This window comes from Lepisma saccharinum, chromosome 11, assembly GCF_977018435.1.
Source record: "Lepisma saccharinum chromosome 11, izLepSacc3.1, whole genome shotgun sequence".
In the NCBI taxonomy this organism is placed as follows: Eukaryota; Metazoa; Arthropoda; class Insecta; order Zygentoma; family Lepismatidae; genus Lepisma; species Lepisma saccharinum.
This window is the reverse complement of record NC_139239.1, coordinates 62,444,345-62,469,073: the sequence shown is the minus strand read 5'-3', so window position 1 is coordinate 62,469,073 and position 24,729 is coordinate 62,444,345. Positions and strand designations below refer to the sequence as shown.

At 37.4% G+C, this 24,729-nt stretch overlaps 1 protein-coding gene across 1 annotated transcript in view; it reads left to right on the top strand.

Annotated features, from left to right (window-relative positions):
- LOC145994852 (organic cation transporter protein) overlaps positions 1-23,217 on the top strand; it is a 55,513-nt gene extending 32,296 nt beyond the window's left edge. The window contains exons 2-10 of the mRNA XM_083131246.1: positions 427-616; positions 5,044-5,302; positions 6,334-6,526; positions 12,796-12,901; positions 15,052-15,164; positions 17,040-17,254; positions 17,962-18,137; positions 19,717-19,889; positions 21,010-23,217. Coding sequence (XP_082987372.1) covers positions 427-616; positions 5,044-5,302; positions 6,334-6,526; positions 12,796-12,901; positions 15,052-15,164; positions 17,040-17,254; positions 17,962-18,137; positions 19,717-19,889; positions 21,010-21,241 — 1,657 coding nt within the window. The 3' untranslated portion in view covers positions 21,242-23,217. The remainder of the gene's footprint in view (positions 1-426; positions 617-5,043; positions 5,303-6,333; positions 6,527-12,795; positions 12,902-15,051; positions 15,165-17,039; positions 17,255-17,961; positions 18,138-19,716; positions 19,890-21,009) is intronic.
- Positions 23,218-24,729: the final 1,512 nt, after the last annotated feature.

Genomic DNA, 24,729 nt, shown 5'->3' with positions numbered 1-24,729 from the left:
TCATGGTAATAATTGTTCTTGTTCGTTCTTATTGTTGCTTTTTCTTTATTGTTTTCTTATTATTGTTGGCTGTAATTGATCGTTCTCATTACTACTGTTGGCGTGTATTGATAGTTCTTATTATTGTTGGCGTGTATTGATCGTTCTTCTTATTATTGTTGGTTTTATTGATAGTTCTTTTTATTATTGTTGGCTTTTATTGATCGTTCTTCTGGGTTCATCTTCTACGTGGTTCTTGTTGGTACCTTTACTAAGTTTGGTAATTCCGATTATTGGCAAACAATTGTGGTAATTGTAAACAAATGTGCCCTATTTTGCTAGAATAACTAAACAAAAATTGATCCTGGTTTGTATACATATTTCCTTGTGATTCGGTATAAGAACATTGTTAGTAATAAAAAATTAACCTTTTGTTTTACCTTTCAGGGTGCGACTGGCAATACCAATGGAAGAAGGTGGGTACAGCAAATGCAAGATGTACCTCGGCAACTTCACAGAGATCTTAGCTGGTCAGACGGACCCAGAAGATTCAATCAGACACTGGCCTACAGTGGGTTGCATGTACGGCTGGGAGTACAACCACTCAGTCATACCTTACGAGACCATCACGACAGAGGTAAGCAAACCACCGCAGTATCCACAGTTTAACCTCTAGTATATCACATATCATTAAATAGATAAGTTCCTGTAACCCCCGGGGTACCACATATCTATATAAAGATATGTTGTCATGTTCGTAGTATTTACGTAATAATGTCTCTATTTTTCGCTGGAATTTCGAATCTTCTAATTTTATATTATTGTTAACACATGTACTGCAGCATAAAGACTCTTGCACGTCTTGTTTTTACATAAAAAGGGGGGAAATGGCGGCTTCCTTTGAAACTGAGTCAGTGGCGCATAGACATGTCGTTTGGGGGTACAAGTCGTGTTCAATTGCTCGTATGATAAAGTGAAATTATTTTCTTGTTGCAGACATGCCAGCGATAATTTCCATGTGTATTTTGACAATGTCCTGTACTTTGTTGTCCAGGGGAGGAGGGGGCACACACACGCACCATCAGAGAGAGAGAGAGAGAGAGAGAGAGAGAGAGAGAGAGAGAGAGAGAGAGAGAGAGAGAGAGAGAGAGATATTCCTTTGAAAGTAGAGAAGATAGTGGGGTTCGGGTAACCGGGGAAGACGAAACACAAAGAAAGAAAGAAAGAAAGAAGAGAAATAAACTGGACAAAGAACAGAAATCGCAATCCTTCTCCCGAACAAAAAAGGGAGAGAGGAAGAAAAGAAAGGGAGCACCACCTATTTTCCTAACTTTTACTTTATGCCAATTGGGGGCATGGACAGGGGCAGCACCAAGGAGACGCGCGACTGTAACCCCATAAAACACCCCCATCTCTCGCTGCCGGGAGGGTTCGAAAAAGATAATAGTTCCTCTTTATTTTTTTCTTCTCCTTTTTCCTGTCTTCTGCTACCCTGTCATTTTCATTTTCTTTAACCTAACCTCACCGGGGCATTTTTCTTCAAAAAATTTGGAATTTTCCGGTTCCTCCCCTCCCCCGCATCCATCTATACACTCAATGTGCATAAATTGCACGTAGTCTGAATCTACGGTTCATTCCGCGTATAACTGTACTTGATTCATCCGTCTAGGGCAATTAGGCTCCAATATACAGGCGTTTCAAAGTAATTCTGCAATTCGAGGCTTGAGTCAGTGGCGCACAGACATGTCGTTTGGGGAAGGCTACAAGTCGTGTTCTATTGCTCGTATGATAATAGTGCAATTATTTTCTTGTTCCAGGCATGCCAGCGATCATTTCCATGTGTATTTTGACAATGTCCTGTACTTGGTTGTCCAGGGGCGGAGGGGGAGAAGGTGCATTTTTCTTCATAAATTTTGGAATTTTCCGGTTCCTCTCCTCCCCTCCCCGCACATCCACATATACACTCTATGTGCATAAATTGTGTATAGTCAGATTCTATGGTTTATTCCGCGTATAACTGTACTTGATTCGTCCGTCTAGGGTAGCCTAATTAGCTTCGGACCTCAGTAGTTTCAAGGTAACTGCGCATTTTGCTGAATGGCTCAGTGGCGTTCAGACATATTGTTTTGGGGTTACAAATCGTGTTGTATTGTTCATATCATAATAGTGCAATTATTTTCTTGTTCCAGGCATGCCAGCGATCATTTCCATGTGTATTTTGACAATGTCCTGTACTTTGTTGTCCAGGGACGGAGGGGCATTTTTCTGAGATTTTTGGAATTTTCCGGTTCCTCCCCTCCCCTCCCCTCCCCCCGCATCCATATATATATACTCAATGTGCATAAATTGTATGTAGTCCGAATCTATGATTCATTCCGCGTATAACGATATATCATTCGTCTGTCTAGGGCAATTAGCCTCCGATCTACAGTCCTCTAAATGAAAGTCTGCATTTTGCTGAATAAATGACCCGGTACCGAGGGGCTTACATGGCAACATGGCCTCGGTAATCAAAAGGTTAACGGACATCTCTGTAGTGACAGTACGTGCGGTGTTGTCACGTTCAACACAAATCTTTACTCCGTTGAATAAAAATATGTATAAAATCTGTTCTGCAATGTAAATTGAGAATGATAATGGATTTTTAAAACGGCTGCAAAGAGCTTCAAAACGAGACCAATATTTGTAGTACTACCCAATACTAAGAAAAAGTTGTTTAACAAAATTGATAACCTTTTTTGGGCAGATTTAAACAAATCTAAAAAATAAGAATTGTACTCAAAACCTTTCTACCTGCAATGTATTTAAATATCATCACGATCCGACCATAAGTTTATTAATAGAATATCAAACAGAGCGGTCGTTTTGTAAACACCAAAAAACCGGCACTTCTTTTCTCGCGACGATAAAACAACAGAGGGCGTACACTCGAAAAAAAAAATCTTTACCACAGATTAACGCAGAATTATATTTTAATGTAACTAGTCTATATGTTGGTCTAATGGTGAATCCCAGTACGTTTTATGCAGGGACATGGTCGGAAAATTCTGACCTCATATCACCAACCCCAAGAATCCGCCTTAGTCAGGCGTCATACTGATTATACCCCCTCAGCTCAATGTTCCATTTGCTGTTGCGAAAAATAAATTCCTCCTCGTCAGTGACGAAATAAAATTCTACTCGTCATGGATCCACCACACTAATGGGTATACACAATAATAGCCCCTCCTTACTAAAACAAAGCACCAAGAAACTCAAGACAACACTCAAGAACACTGCAAATATTTTTTTTCGGGACTTCCTAAGTCAAGCATGATGCACGCGTTCATAAAATAAGGCCATGCTGGTAGTACAGTTGTTGCAACACTGCTTCTCTCCTTCGCTAAGTACCCGTCGGGACATGTCAAAGAAAGATGGATCGCGCTGAGCAAGATACCAGCATTACAGTAATCATCGCTCCATGGTTACTTAATAACGAGTTCAATAGCCTATTGTTACTTCATACTAGATATTTTTAACACACGCCCTTCACTCTTCATTCCCATGTACCAGATACTGAATTCATGAAAGCAATTGTGATTTTCTTGCGGCATGGCAATTTTTGATTCTTTCCATTGAAGAAAGTTGCATTAGGAATTTGGTGTCGCGAGTGGCAACAATAGATATTTTTTTTAGATCTGATCAAGTGAAAGTGTCATTGTTGTACGCAGGAATAAAGGGGTTGGTTATATTTTTCAATGGCGCGATAGGGACACGAAGAAGGAAGGAAGGAAGGAAGGAAGGAAGGAAGTAGTATATTTTGCTACCTTTGTCTTTCAGTTTTTTTAAAAGTGAACATTAGATAAAGAAGGGTGATTGCAAGCCCAACCGACCCCGCTCTCCCCACGAGACGTAGATTAAGAAAACAATATAAATACTTTAGCGAATACTAGATGTTGGAGACCGATCCAAATGGCTTTACCATAATTGGCAACTAGATGAGACATGGGTTCACCACTCTGTCAGAGTACGAAGAACAAAGCTATGGAAACACCTCAGATTCCCCACACCAGACTATGGCATCAGCTGGAAAGGTGGCTGCATCAATTTTCTGGGATTCGAAAGAAGTTTTTACTCTATTTCTTCAAGGGCAAAACTGAATGAGATGTACCCATTGAAAGTCAATGGGCTTGTTACAACCCAGAAGTGTCCTTGACTGTACTATGCATTTTGGACAGCCTGAAGAACTTTGAGAGAAAAAGAGAGGGTTCAAGGAATTCTGAGGAAATTGATGTTGCTCCATGTCGATATTGCCTCCGCTACTACTATGGACAAATGTCAACCTCTTCCATGTAGTACACCCTGGGCTGTAGACTGGGGATCTGGAGTCTGAACTTTTCAGCCATATAATTATCCGTGGGCTTGTTTCGTCTTGTTCATGTGTACTGCATTTATGATTTTTCCTTTCCTCAGTTTCATCTTATCACCGTTCATCTTCATCGCCTCTATTTTTCAAAAATGAAAAAGCAACTTAATATAACTAAATCATTCATCCTCCTCCAGCTCTACTTCATGATCAGTTCAAAAACCTTTGTTACCCTCTATTGACTCTTCCGTTCCACCAGCAAATCAATTTCTATCCGATACTTCTGCAAATACCTATTACAGCGAGCAGATTTTCCTTTGATTTTCATCAGCGGTTTATTTAGAATTTTCTATCTTGGTGGGAAAGTTCGTATTTAGAGGAGTGTAAATTTAGAGCAAAAATTACCATAAATGGGCTTTTGAAACATTTTAGGGGGTGTTGAGGAAATTTTGGGGCAATGTGAGGATGTATGGACCAGCTCAAATCTACAATTTAATGAAAATTAATGTAAACTCAAAGTAATAATTATACCTGAAAACAATAATTTTTCACTAATTCTTTTAACTGTAGAAAAAAGTTACTAATTTAAAAAAAATGAGAATCCTGTTATCATTACGTTAAAAAAAGTAACTTTTTACTTCTAAACATACTTCCATATATCACACATTCTTATCGTGAATATCAGAGTATTTGAATGAAATGTCTGCTTTTATTTCCAGTTCAACTGGGTGTGCGACCAAAAAGATCTCCAGTCAATCTCGCAGTCGCTGTTCTTCGGAGGCGCCATCGTCGGGGGGCTGCTCTTCGGATGGATCGCAGACAGGTTCGGCAGAATCCCTGCCCTGGTGGGGACCAACCTCATTGGATTCAGCGCTGGACTTGCCACTGCTTTCGTCACCAGCTTCTGGCAATTCGCAGTCTGCAGATTCCTCGTGGGACTTGCTTTCGACAATGCATTCACCATGATGTACATCTTAGGTGAGTGTGTACCTTTAATGATGCCTCATTGCTTCCTTTCCATATGCCAGTTGCTAAACTGTTCATATACTTTTCTTTGCTTTCAATTTATATATATATTTATATTTTATTTATATATATATATATATATATATTGTAAATTTCTTTAGTGAATGTAAAACTATTATTATAACTGTACAGCTTAACACATTAACGTATGTAGGGCAAAAAGCTATTTCATATAGTTAGAGGATCAGTACAAAGTAAATTATAAGCTTAACTGCAACCTTACTGTAAATAATAATAATTCACTGTTTTTCAAGCTCTCAAGGAAGAATTGCAAATGTCAATCTTTACAATTACGAATTAGCAGGACTTTCGAATAAATAATAAAGTATTAAATGGTTAGAGGGATTCTTAAGTAAAGGTGTTAGTAACAAAATAATTTGGAAATTGCTGTTTCAATGGTGTGAATATTATAACTAAATTTATTGGAGTAATAAATTAATTTTTGAAACCGTAGGGAAAGATTCGTGAACTAAAAGATATTAACGGAATCATGATTGTACATCTTTATTCATTTTTAATACAGTAAAAAAAATAATTGTCTTTTGTAACCTAAAATCATGGAAGACTTGATATACATCATCAATTGCTCTTCATTCATGAAACTTTATACGTCGTGAGAAAAAAATGTTTCGCGATAAGATACTGGGGCTACAACCCACACGCAATCAGTCACTGGTGAAACCCACGACTGTTAGGTAACACTTATAGACGAAAACACGTAATAATCGTAAGCTCTCTTGATATTTAGTGCGAATTATTCGTAATTTCAAAGTACTTCTCAGTACTCCAACAAGTGGAAACTCAGGAAATTCTATTTTCCTCCTCAAACTCCCACTGGTAAACCTATCTGGTCGCAATGTTTACATACATGCTTGCGTATACGTGGACTGTCATTATATAAAAGTAGACTCACTTCACTTGTTAAGAAGTACAAACTCTTTGTACATCAATGAGAAAAATAACTCATTCTCTTTAAATTTCAGTTCTTGAGTATGTGGGACCAAGATGGCGGACATTCGTAGCCAACATGTCCATAGCTATTTTCTTCACTGCTGCAACTGTGATACTTCCATGGATGGCATATTTCATCGCCGACTGGAAAGCCTTAACCATTGCAACCTCAGTTCCATTAGTATTATCAGCATTGGCGCCCTGGGTTGTACCTGAAAGTGCTAGGTAAGGCTATAAGGATAGACTGTTAGCAGTAAGTAGTATTAGTAGTGACAGTACTGATACTAGTTTCAGTAGGTATGGTACAGAGATGGCCTTGTAAAAATCGAAGTTAGAACGTGACCCTTCGAGACGTAATCGAGATTAAACCGAGAACGAGACAAAACTTCTGTAAAATGGTGCCGAAACCCGGGATTCTTGCTCTCATTCGAGACTGGCTTAGATTAAATATCATAACAAATTTACTAAGACTTCTTCAGACATACTAAGAGGTTATCTACCGAATTATTAATTTGTTATTCTAAATCATATCATTACGGATTATAAATGTAGATAAAATAAAGTTCGTTAACAAAAAAAGAAAAACAAAAGTGACAAATGTTATGAATCTAAGTGCCTCAAGAATCTGCTACCGAAGTAGCAGCTACGCACTGCTTGCTTCTAGAACGTTAATTTAATCTAATTCTACCGGGGAAGTAGAGGCGCTACGCGACCTTTGAAGTTTTTCACTTGTTTCTGCTAGGTTTGAAACAATCATTGGCTCGCAGGAAATGTCGCACGTGACTGTGCGAGCTCCATTATGGAACAAAAAATGTATTTTTGATTGATCAAATTACAGTTTGCAGATTTCTGGTAGAAAAGATGAATGTAAGCATAAAGCTTTTTTATCGATAGGCCAATATTTTTATTTCCCGGCCTCTTGCATTTTGATAGCACGCAATGTTAAGCGTTGAGGTTTATTGATGTGGTTTTCACGTCAAATCTTTACGGCAAACTCCTCTATTTCACTACAAAATTCATAATACTTAATCATACTAACTACGACCGACCGAGTGGAAATGATTCACACTACTAGCTCCTGGGGGAGTTGACGTTACTTCCGGTCGCAGGTAAAGCATAGGCCTTTGTCAATAAGTTTCATGCACTCAAGGGGGGTGGGAGGACTATTTTGTAAAGGCCAACATCAAAATTCGAAGCCAGTTTTTTTTTTATGTATGGACAACGTACAGTATGTAAATAAGAATTGTCAGCAATTTTACTAGAAAATACTGTGAAACTATTTTCCAGAGGTTTTAAATCAAGGGATTTTGTTTAAAATTTAATTAAAGATTAGATATTATTCCCCTATTAACGGTTTCATCTTTCTCCTGGACGATACAAACCGTATCGAATTATCTTAGTTCGATCCAACAAGTGGGAGATTGCCTCCCCCTCCCCTGCCTCCCCCTCCTCACACCGACCCACCCTTGTCTCTGTCTCTACTTAAGATGTAAATCTCAACGATATTGCCTTTGAACGGTGGAAGGGAAGACATATTGTTTCTTTTTCTTAAAACCGAATTAGTCTTCAATTACAAGCTAATGGAACATAATGGTGTTGGATAACTGTTAACGATGAGAAAAATTGTACATTTTCATGTCTAGGAACGCGGAAGCATCTAACGGTTACGTGTCTGCACTTTTTTTTTTTTTAGTTAAGCGCAACATTATCACGTAATTCTGATAATTTAAGTGATGGATTGAAAGGAACATTAAAAAAAGGACTAGGAAGAGACACTGTGCATTCATCGGTTTAAAGAAACGTGACTAGGAAGCGTGGAATAAACGTTACATAACGTTCTGCAGCGAGTTGGGATGATAAGCTGATTCAGAAGTCCGGTGTAGTTGTAACCTCGCCGCCTGTAATCAAGGGGTCCTGGGTTCAATATCTGGTGGAGCCACATAGTGGTTCTTTCACCCCACCTTAAACATTAGGTCCAGTCTCGATTAGCCTATACGTGCATAAAGTTGACTTGAAAAAAAAAATCACTTTGATACAGACGTCAGGGAAACCAAACTTCATATCGTAATAGCATGGGGCGCGTTGAGTATCTGAGAGATGTTCACAGAGCAAGATTTTCGCTCGTTGAGCAGACTGATCATTTACTTGACGTAAAATGGTATAGTTGCGCTTAAGACAAAGAGAATGGTTATAGTGCAGTGTAAAACTAATGCTTCTTAAAACAATAACCGGGTGCTTATGAATGAGAACAAAACAAAAAATTTGTAACTAAACATTATTCGAAATTTCCTTTTCCACACACTTGTACAACTTTCCACAAGTACGGTGTATATTTGGAACAAATAACACTTTCATTTTAATATAATCACAAACAGTGGACAATTGTATTACTTTATTACTTGTTCTTCCTCTTTAACCACACCGACAATCGCAAACACTCGAAACACAAAAAGCTATATATTCTCTGGCTTAAACCTTTGACGAGCAAGGTTCAAGTTCGCTCAGCGAGCAAGTGATCAGCGCTCGCCGAGCTACGCTTATTTGGCCGTCAAATTAGCTGAGCGATCACGTTGCTCGCTCAGCGCTCAGATATTTTATGCGCCTCAGTAATAGATGCTCACGGTGCTTTATTTTCAATTTTATTTCTTGGTGCAGGTTGTGCATATAATATAAATAATAAAATTTTCGAATGTCCAAATGTGTCAAAAGTATACAAACTGAATTTTCATGTAATAGACTTAAGACAACTGGCTATGTTACAATATTCAATCTTCTGTTTAGCTGGCACAGTGTAAAAGGTTTACTCGAGAAAGACAAAGATCGTGAATTCACGCTGTCTTAAACTGGCCATGCAGTTTGTAGTAACTATAATTACATTGTTGACCTCATCAATGTAATTTTAATAATCTTTTAAAACCTATATTTGTGGTGCACTTAGCTTTAATTTATAATCATTCATCTTTGTTTATGCAGGATTTACTCAAATTTATACGTAAAAAAAAGTTGTCCAGTCTTTGTAAAATGGTGCACTTTTGTCTCAAATGTTCTCACATTTCCCAAAACAAAATTCATGTATTGTACAATTTTGGGTACATGCAACTCTTGGAACTGGAGAGATGCTTCATGGTTTAACATGTGTACATAGTGTTCGAAATTCTATCTTTTCTTTGAACATGAATATAACAACGTTGTATTATTTATGACAGGACTAGTGACATGAATTGACCTTCTCTTCTAATATTTGGTCCTCAAAAGGAGGCGATTAATCTGTTGAAAGATTATTTATTGTATAAAAATAACATCTCTAGATGAGGAATCCACATAATTTCTGCCTTAATTTTCCCTTTTTCGAAACAATGTGTACTGTAGATGAAAAACTATAGAAGCTATTGGCTGCAAAAAATCCTTTGATTAGTAGAGAATTATGACAGATACCGGGAAAAAATCCCAGATAAATGAATGATGCATAACTTCCTGCAAACATGTCATTAAATATATTATAATTCCCCATTAATCCTTGTGCTAGCCCAATCATACTGACTGCGGTGGCGCCAGGATTAATCGTATAGGGGAATTAAATTTTGGGGTGCGATGTTGTCACGCTAGTAATAGACATACCATATCACTTTCTACTTTCTTGAAAACTCAGTCTTGTTTAAAGTCTTTAAAAGTGAAGAAAAAACGTTGCTACATGCATGAGGATATAAAATATTGCTTCAGTTCAAACAGAAAAAATGTAAATTTTAGGAGCTTTTGAGGTTCTTTCTTGTATGCCAGACAGACACGACATTTTCTAAGACGAAACTCCTAAAATTACAAAAAAAAAGTGTTATGTACATAAAATCCTATGTAAAACTCCTTGACTTGGATAGCGTTTTTAAAATTATACACAATTTTTCCCCCTTGTTTCACTTTTTTCCCACAATATACTAGATGTCAAATTTACCAAAGGAACTTTTCTTCATTTCGTGTAAACTGTTTTTAACGTGTAGTTAATTTTCAGACAGTTAAATAGAATACCGCTGTCCACCACTTCCTGTACAACACACCAAAACTTGAAAACAAAGGTCGACCTCTCTTAGTTTTGAATGTCAGCCATGTTACGCAGAGTTAACAGTAACTCACTAATGTTCGACAGGTAATGCACTAGTAATCGACAGGGGGTGTTCGAACACTCGATCCCAGTGTAGTAAACTCATTTGCACTCCATATCTACTGGTCATTGGTAATGTGAATTAGTTTTATTTAGCGTGTCTAGTATTCGACACTGGTGTCGAACTTTGGAGCACTCATAATAGCTGTGTATGGCCCGATGTTCGACGTAGGGTTAATAAATTCGTTAGTTAATATCTTCGATTTTACTCTCAAAACTATTAACGCTTATGCAAACACATTATCTTGAAGTAATGGTGAAAACAAAGAAAATATTTAACTGTCAAATAAGTTACTTACCTTCAGGGGTGCCCATCCCCCCCAAGGCCAATGGCGCATCCCCCCAAAATCATGTCATGGATCCCCCCAAATATATCATTCGCGCCCTTAAACCATATCGTAATCCCCACAAAATATTTAATTACGACAGCGTCTCTACCGAAAGTAACTTTTTCTTAGCTTTACTGAACATTATAATTGATCTGCCCTTCCTCCCTAAACAGGGGTGCCATCACTCAAGACCATCCCTAAAATAGTTTATCATAATCGAGAATATCGCGTGGATCCCACTTTAAACTGTAGGTTCAGTCCCGATTAGCCTTAGAGTGCATAAAGTGGACTTAAAACACTAAATCAATCAATCGAGAATCCCGCTTGTCTTGTAATGCAGCTTTAGTATAAAAACTTCATATTCATCTCATTAAAGCGCCAAACACACATCGTAGCAACAAATTATTGCGAGCAAGAAAATTTTTACATCTATTTCTTTGCAGGCTTGAAGAATATTAATTTAATAACCGCACAGTATTACCAATTAATATAGATATCCGAATCCTAACTACTTTCTTAAGATCTCGAGATATTTAGTCTTTCCCTTTCCCAGCTTTTCCTTTGGCACATTCGGGGTCGAAAACGTGTGGATGCCTTATCGCTAAATATAGTCTCCAAAATGTAATGTTCGAACTCTCTCTCCACTACAGAAATCCCTTGACAATCTAAGATTTAACACTTTTTCAAGAGCTTTCCATCTCCCCCTTTAAATTTCATACTCAATCCTACTACCAAAATTTCCATGCCAATTTTAGACTTAACTGTTAATATTGAAGAATGGATATTGCCTCCTCCAAAAAAATAATTCTCAGTGTCAACACCAGAATTTCCGCAACAATAGTAATACACAAGAATTGGATACCCCCTCAATATAATGCTCAATCCCCCTCTAACTAAAGTAAAGTATTCGCCATAATCTAAGACCTAGAGTTGGAAACTGTCCCCCCACGTGTCAATTAAGGTCTAATATGTACGAGTTTAATATCCCCCCCGCCATTTCGATAATGTCCTAAATACTTTCATTTGTTCATCTAATGGATTAAATATGGTGCATTTAAGGTGTAAAATTTTACACATAGCTATTTTGGAAAAGATATAAATGTTCAAGATTTTGCGCTACCAACAATCTTATCTAGATAACAGACGACACTCTCCTTGTTGAACCGGCTATTCGCACGACAGAAGTCGGGAGTTGTACAGTGTTGCCAAATATTTTCTCGTATTGCTAATTGCCTTGTTTCTTGACTTTTAACAATGACGTGTCGATTAATGGTCGAACACTGGGGCATTTATCTTATGCTTTGGTCACTACACCAAATACCAACTGATAGCTACCAACAGAATCACATGTTTGTAATTTAAAACGAACACAGCTTGTTCAAGGCAGGCTAATGGCATATTGTCTTATAAAAGCAGAAAGAATAACTAATGCTGATCGTTGTACAGACTACCTCCAATACAGGAAAGTAAATGCTGCTTCTCTTTCAGATTAGGAACAATGGCTTGCCTGTTTTATACAATAAAATAGTGGTCTTACTTCAATACATAACACACTAACGCTCAATATAATTCTGAAAGTGTTAGGGTTTTCCTTCAAAATAGGTTACATAAAAGTTAGCACTCCCTGGCACGGCCCCTGCATGTTGAGAAAATAATGACCGACAGACAGGTAAAGCAAAGCGCTGAAAATATTCGATATTACATCTAGTCATTAACGCATTAACTTTACCGAGAATTTGGACTACATTACGTCTTTTGGCATAAAAATGTAATTACATTTTTAATGTAGATATTTCTAGTGGTCAAAACTGCTTGAAATACTGAAAGTTCGAAGCATTTACCTTCTAATGTCTTCTAAGCACGAATCTTCAAAATTTTATTTTCTTCTATTTGTCAATCTTATTGAGAAGTTTACAGAAAGTAAAACACTGTTACCTTGACCTGCTAGAAATCCATGTATAGTCAAACTACATTTGACGTCACTATAAATTCTTTCCGCTCTCTCCCTCTAGGTGGCTCGTGTCCCAGGGCAAGGTGGACGACGCCATAGTGATAATGAAGAAATTCGAGAAGCTCAACGGCAAGAAAGTGGACCCAAAGACGTACACCGAATTTTCTGTAAGTTAAGGAAGTGCAAGTTTGAAAAATTCACGTTGCATAGTCTTTAATGTAGGTCAGTACCGTTAGAAGAAACAACCCCCGTCTTTTTTTTTTAGTTCTTTCTTTTCTACCAGCTCGTTCAAGGTCGAATTTGTCACGCGAACTTCAACTGGGTGCATTTACATTATACGACTGCAGTGTTGCCAGAATCTGATGGCACTATTTCCCTCTGCAAGGAGCAAAATTTCACTTTTTCGACTAATTTTTTCCTTCAACAAAAAAATCATAGGTATAATAATAAACTTTAAGTGCTTAACAATAAGTATTATTCCATGTTCATATTTACGACAAATGTTTAACAATTTACATAATCACGTCAGATGTTCAATTTTCTTGCAAAGTGAAAACAATATTGATTTAATAGGGCGCAGATAATTCCACGGGTTCCTGGGTTCGAATCTAGTCCTGGGCATGGATGTGTTGCGAGTGTCCATTCATCAGTTTCATCACATGATCAATCATCCCCATCTTCGCAAATTAGCCAAAAAGTGGCTCAAAAAAGCGAAGTAAGATGAAGCAAATCAATCATTCAATAAATTGCACGAGGCGCCATGGCATTCTGTTTTAAAACTGTTTTTCATTTATAATAGATTGTTCGGCACCCAGGGCTGACTTCCGCCGCCCCCTAGCTATGGTTCTGAACTTGATAAAACAAAGAAAAGTAGGTATTGCAAGCGAAGCGAGTAAGAACATTTTACGAAATGTATTTTCATTCGCATCAAATTTCACTGGTGCCCTTTTCCGTCAATGTTTGCCCCCTAGAATTGATTTCCGTCCAAGGTTGTGGGGGGGGGGGGGAGGACAATACCCTCTGCCTCCCCTGTGGTTACGCCACTGTGTAGCAAATCAATCATTCTAAGTTATTTAACTTCAATAAAATAAAGACTCAAAATTCTAAATACATTGATTTTTGATCCCAATAGATGTGACTGTCGGGAACAGTGGAGCAGTTTAACCTATGTCTTGCCCCAAACAGGCAAGAAGAGGACTGCTGTGTCACCTTCCATGGTTGCTAATTCTTAGCTCTTGGTTATCTCATAAAATGCCACAATGTTTCATATATTTCGTTCCAACTTTGTGAATTTATCAATAGGCCTACATTTAAGAAAACTCCTCTTTTGAGAGGCGCAGGAGAATGATGATCGCCCCTCAAGCCTTTAATTCACCCTTGCAGCTAGCTACTAAGACTGATAGTTGTAGTTCGCCTAAATGTTTTCCTTAAGTTCATTTCGTGCATATCTTTCGTCGCCCCTCCCCCTTCCTTCCTCATTCTTACCTCTATTCGCCCCCTCTTCGCCTTTCAATCTTTCGTCGGCTGTCATCTTTCATCGCACCCATCCTTCTTAATTCTTATCTTTGTTCGCCCCCTGTCTCTCGTTGCCCCTTTATCATTCATCGCTCCTATCTTTCGTCATTCTAATCTTTGTTCGCCCCCTGTCTCCCCCTATTTTAGTCACTCGCCTACAGTAGCTCTTCGTAAAATAACACAATATTTGCCTTATTGAAGAAATAAAATTAGATCCTTAAGGGTGTGTCGCCCCTCCGTCCCCCTTTTTTCCACTCTTGTATGTTTCTTAATTGACACAATGCGTGATATATTTCATTCCTGCGAGTAAATTATTTATCAATATGTGAAAAAATAAAATAGGTCCTTGGTGTAAGTCGCCCAGGACACCCCCTCAAGGGCCTCGGATGGGGCGACTGCCCTCCCCCTCTTTAATCCGCCCTTGGGTCAGTCTCAATCACCCTGCAAGTTTGAATCAGTCACAGAAAAACCCTGTATATATACATATGTATGTTTGTGTATGTATATAATTTTAATTTTTTTCACTGCAACCACAAACAGCATTATTCGCGACCCTATCTTTCGTGATTCTGATCTTCGTTCATGAGCAGTCACTGCTTTCTAGTGATATTCTTGCAGGTTTAACTCCTTCCCAGCTGGTTACTCACACTCTCATACTATATCCTTCCATTTTTCTCTTCTGTTTATCAATTTATCTTTCTCCTATCTTTTCTCTGCTTGATCCTAGCTCCCCCCTCTCTGTGTATGTGTATGTGTGTGTGTAATCTAAGAAACTTCAAACTTAACAGTTTTTCTTTTGCAGGACAGTTGTAGACAAGCACAAAAAGAATTAGAAAGTGAAGTCACCTACTCTGTACTGGACTTATTTAGAACTCCACGTCTGAGGAGGATAACACTTCTACTAATTATGATCTGGTAAGTTTGAATTGTTACAAGAAATTGAGTAGTCTATGCTATCGCAGTCTGTGAATCGGTAAGTTTTTTCAATTGTGACCACTATGTGGAGATTGGAAATAATGGAATTTTTATTTCCTATTTTATGTCAACATTAATTATAACATGTAGTAAAAATCTGTGTATTATACATTATTTCCAAAATATGGACATCTTCAGAAATTCTGAGAATTTCAAGCGAAAACTTGTTTTCTTACTTTTGAAGGACTGATTTCTTTGGTCTACTTGAGCTTTTTGTATTTAAATGTCTTATAAATAACGTTTATGATATAAAGAATTAAAATGGCATAACGAGTGCTCAGTTGGAATTGTTAAATGAGGGGATGTTTGCTTGAGCCTTGGGGCTAGCTGGGAGGATGCTCAGATGTTTCAACATGGGGACAAACCTGGGGGGATGTTTCATGTAATTTTTCCTACTTGGGTGGGGGGATAGCATTCCTCTTCACTTTGAGAACTGAACACTGCATGTACTCTGTAATACACACCTGGAATGAAGTTAGATAACACTATTGAACATAACATCATTAGAAGCTACAATTGTCAGTGAATATAAAAGCAAGAAAATATCATTTTGACACTTCATTGATGGCCAAAATGTCATCTGGGTTATTTTGAAGTTCACTTTTATTAAATGATAATGTTATCACTCAATCATTGCAGACCCAAGTAGCAGTAATAAAACTGACTGGAATCTAACTTCCATTTTACTGGGAATGTTATTCCCTAAAAACTGAACACACAACTGTGCAAGTGACCTCCCTGATGACGTAGTGGTAACCAAAGACTTCCTTAAAGGGAAAGGGGGAGAGCTGGACCCAGCAAATGTCCACATGTACTTGAACCTCTCTGGACTTTCTATTCACTTTAGTGGTCTTGTCATTTTCAAGTCCTGTGTGTGTCTGCTGCTACTACATTAGGACAGGCAGTGCTCGACAAGGAAGGTGTGAAAGACATTAGCTATTCTTGTCAACATTTTGTGGTAATTGAAAGTATGTCCTGTGATGCTCTTTCATTAGAATTTTTATGGATGCCAGGATTCCAGGTTCAAATCCCTGCATGGGTGCTCTTTGTGACTGTCCCTTCATCAGTTTCATAATATAGTTACCCCTCTTCATTTTCGCAATTAGCTAAAAGTGGCAAAAATCAATCAATTCAGCAGGTTATGAAATTCATATTTTTACATTCTCTGAATTTTAATTTTGTCATTTTGATCCCTTGAAAAAATGTGAAACATATATATTCCACTGTCTAAATTACAATCTTCCAGGAACAGGAGGGCCAACGTTACCACTACACCATTGCGGAGACTCGACTAGCAGTATTAAAAATGACTGGATGATAACTTGAATTTTACTCTGAATGTTGTTCCCTAAAATTGGTGTAGTGACGACGTTAAAGGAAAAATTTGAAACCGATATATAACAATAACCCATGGCACGACAGTCCTCGAATGACCTAGGCCTATCTCCCGACTGCCTGCCTCCCTCCCACAGTCCTACATGGAGGTGTGGAGATCTTCAACCAGTAATGGTCAGCACGTTGTACCCCCAGCCTTTATATGAGCTATCTGTGACCAGGTTACGCTACTCACTTGAAGCTCCCAAATTTCCTCACGATGGTGGGTTGCCACCGGTCCTATACACAGGCTGAAAACCCAGGCAGACTCGAACCCATGCCATCCTGCAGTCTGAGCCTAAAGTACAGCACCTTAGACCTCACGGTCATGGAGGAGGACAAACAAATATATTCCACTGTCTAAATTACAATCTTCCAGAAACGTGGAGGACTTCATAGTGACTGGAGTAATAAACTAAGATCCAAATTATGTTCTTTCAGGATGATCATATCATTGGTATACGATGGTCACGTCAGAAACGTTGATGGTTTGGGTCTGGATGTGTTTGTAACGTTTTCTGTTGCCTGTGCCACCGAATTCCCAGCGGACACTCTTCTGACACTAGTGCTGGATAGGTGGGGAAGGAGATGGTTGGCCTTTGGCACCCTTGTAACCAGTGGTTTGTTCAGTCTTCTCGCAACAGCAGTCAGCTCAGGTGAGTACAATGTCAAAAATAATAAACTAAACAGATAAATGGTTGACTTGGTACTACTTTTTTTAACACTCCTAATTCAAGCAACATACTCTAACATTCTAGTTAGTTCAGAGCACTTAAATGTTCCTGTGCTTATGCAATAATGAACTTTCTGTAGATTCACTCCCAATAATACAGTGGAATTTCAATCTTACATTTTCCAGAGTAAAAAAAAAAAAGCAGAAATGTAAAGTCTGGGCAAATTTGATAACATATTGCTTTATTTGGACAGTGAACATGAAGGTACGTATAATGCAGGAAAATGCAACATCATGGAGTGTTAAACTAAGGTTCTGTTATACATATTGCAGTTTGTTTAAATTTACCAACTTTTATTTTCCCCGAACCACACAAAGTAAAAACAAGGAATGACACATGCACGTTTCATATTTACCACAGGTAATGAAACTGTTAAATAAGCTGATCAAATATGTAATGGCCATATTTAGGGGGGTTAGGGTTTGTACCAGCTCCAAAACATTTGGCATGTTGGATTAGTGTGTTCAGAAATCAAAATTCAAAAGTTTACAAAAATACAATGAGGAGACTATGCTGAGAGAACTGTCCCCGACATAATCTAGCTAAGATATTCAAATGTTTGAAATTCCTGACATTTCTGCAAAATGTCATGCACATATCATAATTATGAATGTTTTTTTTTCTTGCAGATGTGGTTTCAGCAACATTAGCAATATTTGGAAGGTTCAGCGTCAACATTTCCTACAACATTGGCTTGCAGTATGCAGCGGAATTATTGCCAACAGTAGTGAGAGCCCAGGGAGTGGCAGCCATACATATCATGGGCTATGTGGCTCTAATACTGTCTCCATTCCTTGTGTCATTGGTAAGAAAATACAATATACACAACTTACTGAATGTAAAGCATGAATTGTGAAGTTTGGTTTCATTGTATTGCTAAGAACGATTGATTACCTTCTCTGAATTAGTTACAGCTAGGGCTGAATGCTTTGGACTGATACAGATGTCAATACTCTGATACTCTCACCTATTTCTACTGAATCTATACTTGAAAATTGTAATAATTAAAAGTTGTTTAAATTATTGATTACTATTAACGTGTAAGTATTCCACTCTTACGCATACTTACTTCTCCTTTGTGCTGTTAGGCGTCGGGGTTCGTCAGCCATCTGCTAAAACTCTTCCTATCTTGTCCCATTCTCTTGACTTCCATTGGTGTCTTCCCTCTTTTAGTAACCATCTCTGACAACTATTCTATTCGAGGTCTTCCTCTCCTTCCTTTTGGTCTCGCTTCCACTACTTGTTTCGGTTTTCTTTCTTCTCCCATTCTCATGACATGGGCATACCAGCCCAGTGTTCTTATCATTATTATCTCTTAAATTGATTCTACTTGTAGCTGTTCACTGATTCTAGCTTGTCTGGTTTTCCCTAAGACTCTTCTGAGGTATTTCATCTCTGTAGCTGTTAACCTACTTTTATGCTTATTTTGGAGCATTAAGCTTTCTATGCTGTAGAGCATTGTTGGTAATTATGGTTTTATAAATCCTTAATTTGGTATTTTCTTGTACCTCCTTTCTTCCTACTATTGTATTACTTATTTGGTAATATATTCTATTTGTTTTTAGAACTGTTATTTATTTCTTCTAATTTTCCATCGCCTGTTATTATTGTTCCCAAATATTCATATCGAGGGGCAACCTCTCCCTTGCCAAGACTGCAGTGCGTGTTCGATGAACACACCCGTCTCGAGGTGACCCTGATTTTGCTAAATATTGTGGATCTAGACTGGAAAGTCAATAAAAATCTCTGAAGAGGATTTCCTGCAGCCTCTTCAGTACTGGCCTAGTCGATGTGGATATCAGTCCAAAAGGGTCTAGAACCAGATCGTCACAGGCGGAGTTGGAGCAACAATAATTATATTAGAATATTAAATTGCATGTTATGTTATCAAAAAATTTAGTTTTTCACACAAAACTAGTGCCAAAATATTTTTTTTGCATAATTTCCAGGGTAATTACTCTGCGTGTGGTGCAACATTTCTGTGGAGCCCATGAAACACCAAAATGCTGGAAAAGTAACAGCTGGTATTGGTAAATACTTTCCAATATCTGTATCGGCTCAGCACTAGTTACACAGCATCAGTCATTAAAAAAAGTTTCATTGATTACAATGTTAGTTGTATTTCTTTTATTAATTTGCACGTAAGTGGGGGAAGAAGTGTACTTTTTTGATAACTTATCTAAAGTCCTCCTCTCCGAAAATATTTCTAGCTCTTTTATGGTCATTTTGGCTCTGAATTTACCTTTGCATACCTGCTAAAACATACTACACAAAACAAATAAAAAATGGACAAATACTAGAATTAAAGTTAAGTTCTTTTAACATTCTAAATTGCTTACAATTATTGCAAATGTACATAACTGATTTTTGTTTTGGGATTTCAGAATAGCATAAGCAAAGCACTGCCATTGATAATCTTGGGTTCAATCGCTGTGATCGGAGGAATCCTTTCCTTACTGCTTCCAGAAACTCTGGATAAGGAACTACCCCAAACTCTTCAGGATGGTGAAGTCTTTGGCAAAGGGCAGAAGTTCTGGGAGTTTCCTTGCTGCCAAAAGTAAGTATTTTTTTTTTTTTCAACCATCACTGAACTGAAATAATCTTACATATGAATGAATTACTGAGTATAGCATTCTTTTGCAATGCAGAAGTAATCAGATTTCCTGGCGATGATTTCACTGTGAAATGTTAGTTCAAATCTGGTCACGTTTGTACATTCATCAACTTCATTTAAATATTTCTCGCCTTCATAATAGCAATATCATAGATGTAACTTGGCAAGGAAAAGGGGGAGGGGACTTGCCCCCACCCCAAATTTTCAGGTTTATTAAAATTTAAAAGTTCATGGTACTTCTGTTAACCTCATTGAACTCGAGCAAAGCAATGAGTAATTTTTATTTAGCAAATGTAACAGTATTTATCAAAATACTGTAGTCCAGAATGCTATTTTTTTGGGATAGGAAACTTTGATTCTTCTATCCCCTTCCTTCCAAAGTTAAGCCCAAGATTTGATTCTGTCCCCTACCAAAACGTTAGGTCCCAAGTTATACCCATACAATTAGTCATATGTTATGCTCCAGAAGTCTTTGGGGCAAAGCTGTGCATAACTGTAGTGAACGTCTGGTAGCTGCAGTCATCCCTTGCTGTCTGAATCCAGGTGTACCTAGTTTTTACTGAAAATCCATTCTGTCCCCCCCCCCACCATGCAGTCCCTTCTCTTATGCATTCATTGGTAGAGCCCTCTGGAGTCACTGCTTATGCAGAGGACTTGTTTTTGATTGCTTGTTCCAGACTCCTGGGATCTAGCATAGAAGTAGTGTATGCATACTGTGTATTTTGGTAAAATGTCATTAATTTGTATAGAGTTTGATAAGTTACTTAAAAAAAGAAATATGCTTCCACAAGTAAAAAGAGTTAAAATGTCTTTGCTTCAAGGTTTTTCATCCTTGTTGACAAGAGTAGTAAGAGGTGACATGGCTCATTAGAAATAGGCCTTCCCTTGCAATTGTCGATATCGAACACCACTACTCACTGAAAACCTGGAAGTCAATATTGATGATACCTCTGGAAACTTTGGAAGGCATGCTAGAATTCAACTGGTAGATAAAAAGTGTTGCAGATGTTATAAGATTAAACAATGTCCTACAAAAATCTAACTAGCTTCTTTTTCTTTGCAGGATTGTATCTGACGAAGTTGTCACAACTACTAATGTAGGCCAAAGTAAATTTTATAAGGACAAAGCTAGGAACTCTTTCAGAGCATCTACCAGGGGTGAAACTTACAGGTCCAGCATGTTGCAAAGATCAGTACGGAAATCTCAAAGAAAGGACCCGGAAAAGCTTTCCAATAAACTTAGCAATGGTCTCTCCTCTCCTAAACTTTCATCACCGGAGACGTGCCATTTGTGATTGGAAAAAAATAACATTCATACGATTTCATTTGACTAGATCTTTTAGACTCTCTAAAATATATATGCATTAGCATGAACTTGCTTAGGTGCCCATTGAATTGGACACATGAAATTTAGAGGATGCTGCTGCAGTTTGCAAATTATGGTGATGCCATTCTGGCATGAAAGTACATTTTAGTGTGATTTCGTGAAAAGTGAAATTCGTGAGTGGTTTTAGTCAAGAATCCAGTAGGATTCACTATTCACTGGTTAATTTACTACTGGAACAGTTAAAAGAATACAAGCATGGACTTTCGAAGAGTACACAAACAAAAAAGGTGGTCATTGTGCACCACAATTGTTATATATTCTAAAACTAAATGTTTTTTATAGCACTCTTAAACGTCTGCATTAGGTCCATATTGTTATAATTGCAGAAGTTATCAATTAAAATTTTAATGCAGTGACATTTTCAAAATATTGAGACCATGGGATGAAAATTGCTTTTGCACTTACAAAGTGGAAAAGAATTTATTTTCAACAATATACCACATGACACTTAATTCCTCTGTGCCATGAATTAATAATTATTTGAATCTCTAGTTGACTGCACTGAAATTTCCGACATGGAAAAGGTTTTCCTGCAAGCTAATAATTTGTTTATATACATTTTATGGAAAATTTATTGTATTGTGTAATGAATGTGTGAAATATTTTAGACAGAATGGAAAGAGCTCCTATATGAAAAATGGATGTTGACAGGACTGTTCTTCCATTAACATTTACTCAAGTTTATTTCCTGTAGAAGACCGAATGTGTTGATTTGTTTTAATTATTTATTTAAATTGCTTGTTAATGCTTTAGTATGAAGTTTCAACAAATGTTACTCAATCATAACCAGTTAAGTAACATCCACACGTAGTTTTCTGGGCACATTTCACACTTGAGATAGAATTAACGAAGATTATAGTATTTCAGAACTTGTATCGGATTACATGCATCCTCATTAAGTTAGGATAACTCTTAGCATTTTAAATATGACATTTGGCAATACCAGTAAAGACGTTTGTAATATAAAAGCAATTTTAAGTTAATACAAGTTATACTATTTGAATGAGAAAATACAAAAAAAGGTTTATGTATTTGAAACACATGCCTGCATGGACAATATTTTAACAACTTAGTGAAAAGGAACTGTTTAAAGCACAAATCCCGACATTGTTAGTGGTGCTTTAATTTTCCTTATGTATAAACACAGGGAAAATGTCTCAATTTTAGATCATTATCTCTGATGCAGTTTGTTCATACATGATCTCGCAGCTTCTTTGTATTGTAAAACAATTATTTCTTACGGCAATAATAACTTCAAATTGTTTAATATCTAACTTCTTTGACTGTGTTTAACTGAGATCAGAAAAAGTGTACATTAACAAGTGATAAATTTAAGGTTTTTTGTACAGATTTTAAGACTTGGAATTTATAAATAAACTTGTGTTTGTGCTAATTTGACAATGTTGGCAGCATTTCTGATAAAAATACTGTTTATTATAGGACTATTCTATTTATAATTTTATTAATACGAGCTTGATCATTCATGGTTGAAATAATATAGGCTTGAATTAATTTTCTGTCCAGTATAAGAATACCTGCTAGTTCCTCATTGTATTGTAATGAACTCCACAGTAGATTGTTACTCTCAGAAAAAAAAAGTATGCTTAACTTAGCTTAGAAGTGCATTGAAATACTGATCAACGATTGTAAATAGAGTATATTAGACTAGTTTGTGTATTCAACAGTCATGACATATTTTGTGATTTTTATTAAAAACAATCTTGAGCTTTTAATAATTATCAACAATGTTGTAAAAACTATAAAAAAATTGATATGTATTCTGTGATAAGCCTTATGTAGTTCAATTGTTCTGCTGTACACTTTTGTACTGACGTTCTTGCATATTTTATATATACACTTGATATTAAAAAGTACATTTTTGTATACCAATGTTTCTTTTTAAATCACTGATCCATTAAATAGGAGGTGGTATCTAAACATTTTCAGGACTTCTGCTATCATGTGGTCAAAAACTAACCATGGGCCCATTTGCTACCATCATCCTTGAGTTAGTACCCTTCACCAGATCCACACTGGTCCCACACAAATCAGCCATTTTCAAAATGGAACATGGAAGTTGCTGGACACCCTCACCAAATGCTCTTTGTTTGCGTAATCTCAATTATGTCAAACCAGCAGCTTTTCAATCTTATGTTCAGTCAGGAAGAACAGAAAAGTCACAGCATGCCAAGTCAGGCAAGTAGAGAGAGTGAGTGAGTGAGAGAGAGAAGTCCATGCTATTTTTCGTCAGTCTCAGATGAACAACTAGTGCTAGATGGTGCATTCTCATGATGCAATAGCCAGTTCTTTGATTGATATCTTTGCACATTTCCACATGGCTGCCTCAAAAATGTGTGTAGTACCTGTAGATGGAATTTACTGTTTGGTATGATGAATTCTTTCTGCACAATCCCTCAGACATCATAAAGGGATGAGCATACTCTTGACTTTGCTCTTCACCTGTCTCGCTTGTTTTGGGTCTTGGCAAGTTTGGACACATCAGACTGGCCCTGAACCAAAGCATGCCATTCACACTCATGTACAGCTCCTGCTTTCTTCCCTGTCCTATTTTTCGAGATTTCCACAAAATTTGACACACACTTGCTGCTGTTCTTGGATCCATAGTGAAATCTTCCCACACCACATACAATGTCAAATAAAAATAAGAGGGGAAAAAAAGGGCAGATTGGTTATTAGAGAATAAAATCAAGTGAGAAAATTTTTATTTTGATGCTATACAAGTGCATACCCTAGCTATTTTTCTACATAGCATTTTTGGTACCGTGGAACAAGTTTACGTAGACCCTCTGCGTAGGAAATCTGCCACCTGGGATCTCAGCCAGTCGAGAACTAATGTCTTGAACTTCACGATCGTCAAAACGTTGCAAAGCAAGCCACTTTTTGAGGTGAAGGAACAAAGTAATCACTTGGGGCAAGATCCAGACTGTATGGTGGGTGATTAAAATGTTCCCATTGGAAGTTTTGAATTATCACAACAGTACTGTCAGCTGTGTGTGGGTGGGTTTGTCATGAATAAGCAGAATTCCAGACCATAACATTCCTCTTCGCCGGTTTTGGATGACACGTCTCAGATTAGACAGTGTTTGGCAATACACATCTGTTGTGATGGTTTGTCCCGGTTCTAGGAATTTCATGAAGATTTTTGGTCCCAAAACACGGTTGCCATGATTTTGCGATGTGATGGGTGTTTGCTTGAATTTCTTCAGTTTCGGTTAACTGGAGTGAAACCATTGCATGGATTGCTGCTTCGACTCTCCAGTGACATACAATATCCAGGTTTAGTTTCCAGTCACTCTGTGAGAAAACGAAGTCATCCCCATTCTTCTCCCAGCGGGCAAAAAAATCACTTGCTGATTTCATTCTTTCATCTTCGAG